General features: G+C 39.5%; 1 protein-coding gene across 1 annotated transcript in view; it reads right to left on the bottom strand.

The window, feature by feature from the left end:
• The window catches only part of LOC107749684 (dynamin-1-like), a 45,205-nt gene that overhangs the window by 9,963 nt on the left and 33,053 nt on the right, over positions 1–2,189 (bottom strand). The window contains exons 8-11 of the mRNA XM_016564834.1: positions 1,638–1,747; positions 684–795; positions 564–575; positions 255–472 (exon numbers count right to left, since the gene is read on the bottom strand). Coding sequence (XP_016420320.1) covers positions 255–472; positions 564–575; positions 684–795; positions 1,638–1,747 — 452 coding nt within the window. The remainder of the gene's footprint in view (positions 1–254; positions 473–563; positions 576–683; positions 796–1,637; positions 1,748–2,189) is intronic.

The following is a 2,189-nucleotide window of genomic DNA, read 5'->3' as shown; positions in this document are numbered from 1 at the left end:
TCAAGATTTGACACGAGAAGCTCCAGCTGAAGCTGGATGCTTGTACAATTACACTAAAAGAGCTTTTACATAAAGTCTAAACTATTAATCAGACGACAAGAGGCATGTAGTAGATTGTATGCAACAGGTTTAAAAGCAAAGTTTTGATCATGTTGATCATTTAGAAATGTATGTATCAAATATGATTTATAATGTTAAGGACTGTCTTAGTTCATGATTTTTCATGAATCAACCCTTGTGGGGTTTGAACGAACAACATTTCACCACTGCTGAACACAGACGAGCTTCTGATGCTGCTTACATTAATGATCATCAGATGCATGATGGTCTTGGGCATCAGGTCTCGTACAGTCTTGTTGACGATGCCCATGTAGGAGTCCACCAGGTTTCGGATGGTCTCCACCTGCCTCTCCAGCTGAGGATCCATGGAGTGCATGAAACTGTCCGAACCGTTCTCGTCTCCAGCGTCGCTCTACAGACAAACACAGACACAATCACACAAACACGGAAATCGGCAATGCAAAAGATGCATAAAAAATCTCAATGCTACTCAAAGCTTGTACCTTTTCCTTCTCCTAGAGTGACGCCACGGGAAGCAGCGTGAGAGAAAGAGAAAAGCATTTTGAGGTGCATCATTTCTATTCATGCATTCCTACTCACATCTGATCAATCTGAACACACACCACCACGCGCTCAGGATAGACGCCGGCACGCAGGAACGAAGCCTTCCATCCGTCCACATCCTCCTGACTCTCGCAGGCCAACTCCAGCTGACGGTAGTCCTTATACACGTTCCTGTCATGGCATTAGATGGAAACATGATAGTCAACATGATAGTCGAAAACTTTTTTATCCAGTCAAAGCTCTTTTAGTGTAATTGTACAAGCGTCCAGCTTCAGCTGGAGCTTCTCGTGTCAAATCTTGACTGATTTTATCTTCTGAGGAGCCTTTATTTCTTCAGCTCTCAATCACTGCATTATATGTTTGGAGCATTTCAGTCTCATCTTACTGAGATTACTGCAGATATAGAGCGACGTCTGATATTTAGATCAGTTTATGTCAGCATCTGCTGCACTGTTATAAAGATCTCACTGATTTACATTACAAGCAGCAGAATATCATCATCTGCACCAAATTCATGTTTTTGCTCAGTTTGAGTCTCTGAATAAAACTGAGCTGTTTTTCTTCTATATTCTCACTGTATCAGACTATATGAGCCAGAAAAGCCTGATGCATCAAATAAGATTCTCAACAAAAACACATATGTGCATTTTTTTTAGATTAAATAAAAAAAAAGATCTAAAGGTTCAATAAACTGTTCCATTTTTTTTTTTTAATTATGATTTCATATGTCAGGCTTTACAGGGTTAAAATAGAGCCTATTGAAACTGTTAATGCTGATCTTACTGTGATTGATTCATCAATGCATCTAATTCTAAAGAAAAAATACATAAAAATAATAACTTTGTCCATATTTGAAATAACTTTTCTCTCTGTCTTTTTTTTTCACATAAACATACATTTTGTTCCCATTGAACATCTTGTTTTAGTTTAAACTAACGTCACATGACAAAAGGTTGTGGAAGCTTTTTTATGTTGGCTATTCGCAATCATTATTAAGGATTATGACCTCTGACCTTTGCTCAGTGTTGAACAGGGCAAAGATGTGTTTGCTGGACATGAAGCCCTTCTCCACATCTCTGAACTTCAGATTGTCCACCTGTAGCATGTACTTCTTCTCTTTCTCCTGCGGGGGGCAGAACAGAGTTTACTGGGATTAATGAAAAGTGTGAGAAAGATTGTGTGTTGATCGTGTTTCAGTGACTTTGACTTGAAGTGATTCAGCTTGAAATTGCTTAAGACCTTGAAGAAAAGACAGAACAGAAGACAGACAAGTCCTAAGCAGTTACTAAAGTGTTCAGAGTAGTTTGTAGTGTGTTGCTATGCAGTTGGTCTTCAGTGACACTAAAATAACACTGAGTTTCGATTAGAGAGAAGATAAAGTTAGTGCAAAGTTAGTCCCCTATTTTATCATAGGTGAGAGTGTGTGTGTGTGAGAGAGTGTGTGTGAGAGTCTGTGTGAGAGAGTGTGTGTGTGTGTGAGTGTGTGTGTGTGTGAGTGAGTGAGTGAGTGAGTGAGTGTGTGTGTGTGTGTGTGAGTGTGAGTGAGTGAGTGTGTGTGAGAGTGT

Source organism: Sinocyclocheilus rhinocerous, unplaced genomic scaffold (genome assembly GCF_001515625.1).
Source record: "Sinocyclocheilus rhinocerous isolate Xijiao unplaced genomic scaffold, SAMN03320098_v1.1 scaffold4954, whole genome shotgun sequence".
In the NCBI taxonomy this organism is placed as follows: domain Eukaryota; kingdom Metazoa; phylum Chordata; class Actinopteri; order Cypriniformes; family Cyprinidae; genus Sinocyclocheilus; species Sinocyclocheilus rhinocerous.
This window is presented reverse-complemented; position numbering and strand designations above follow the sequence as displayed.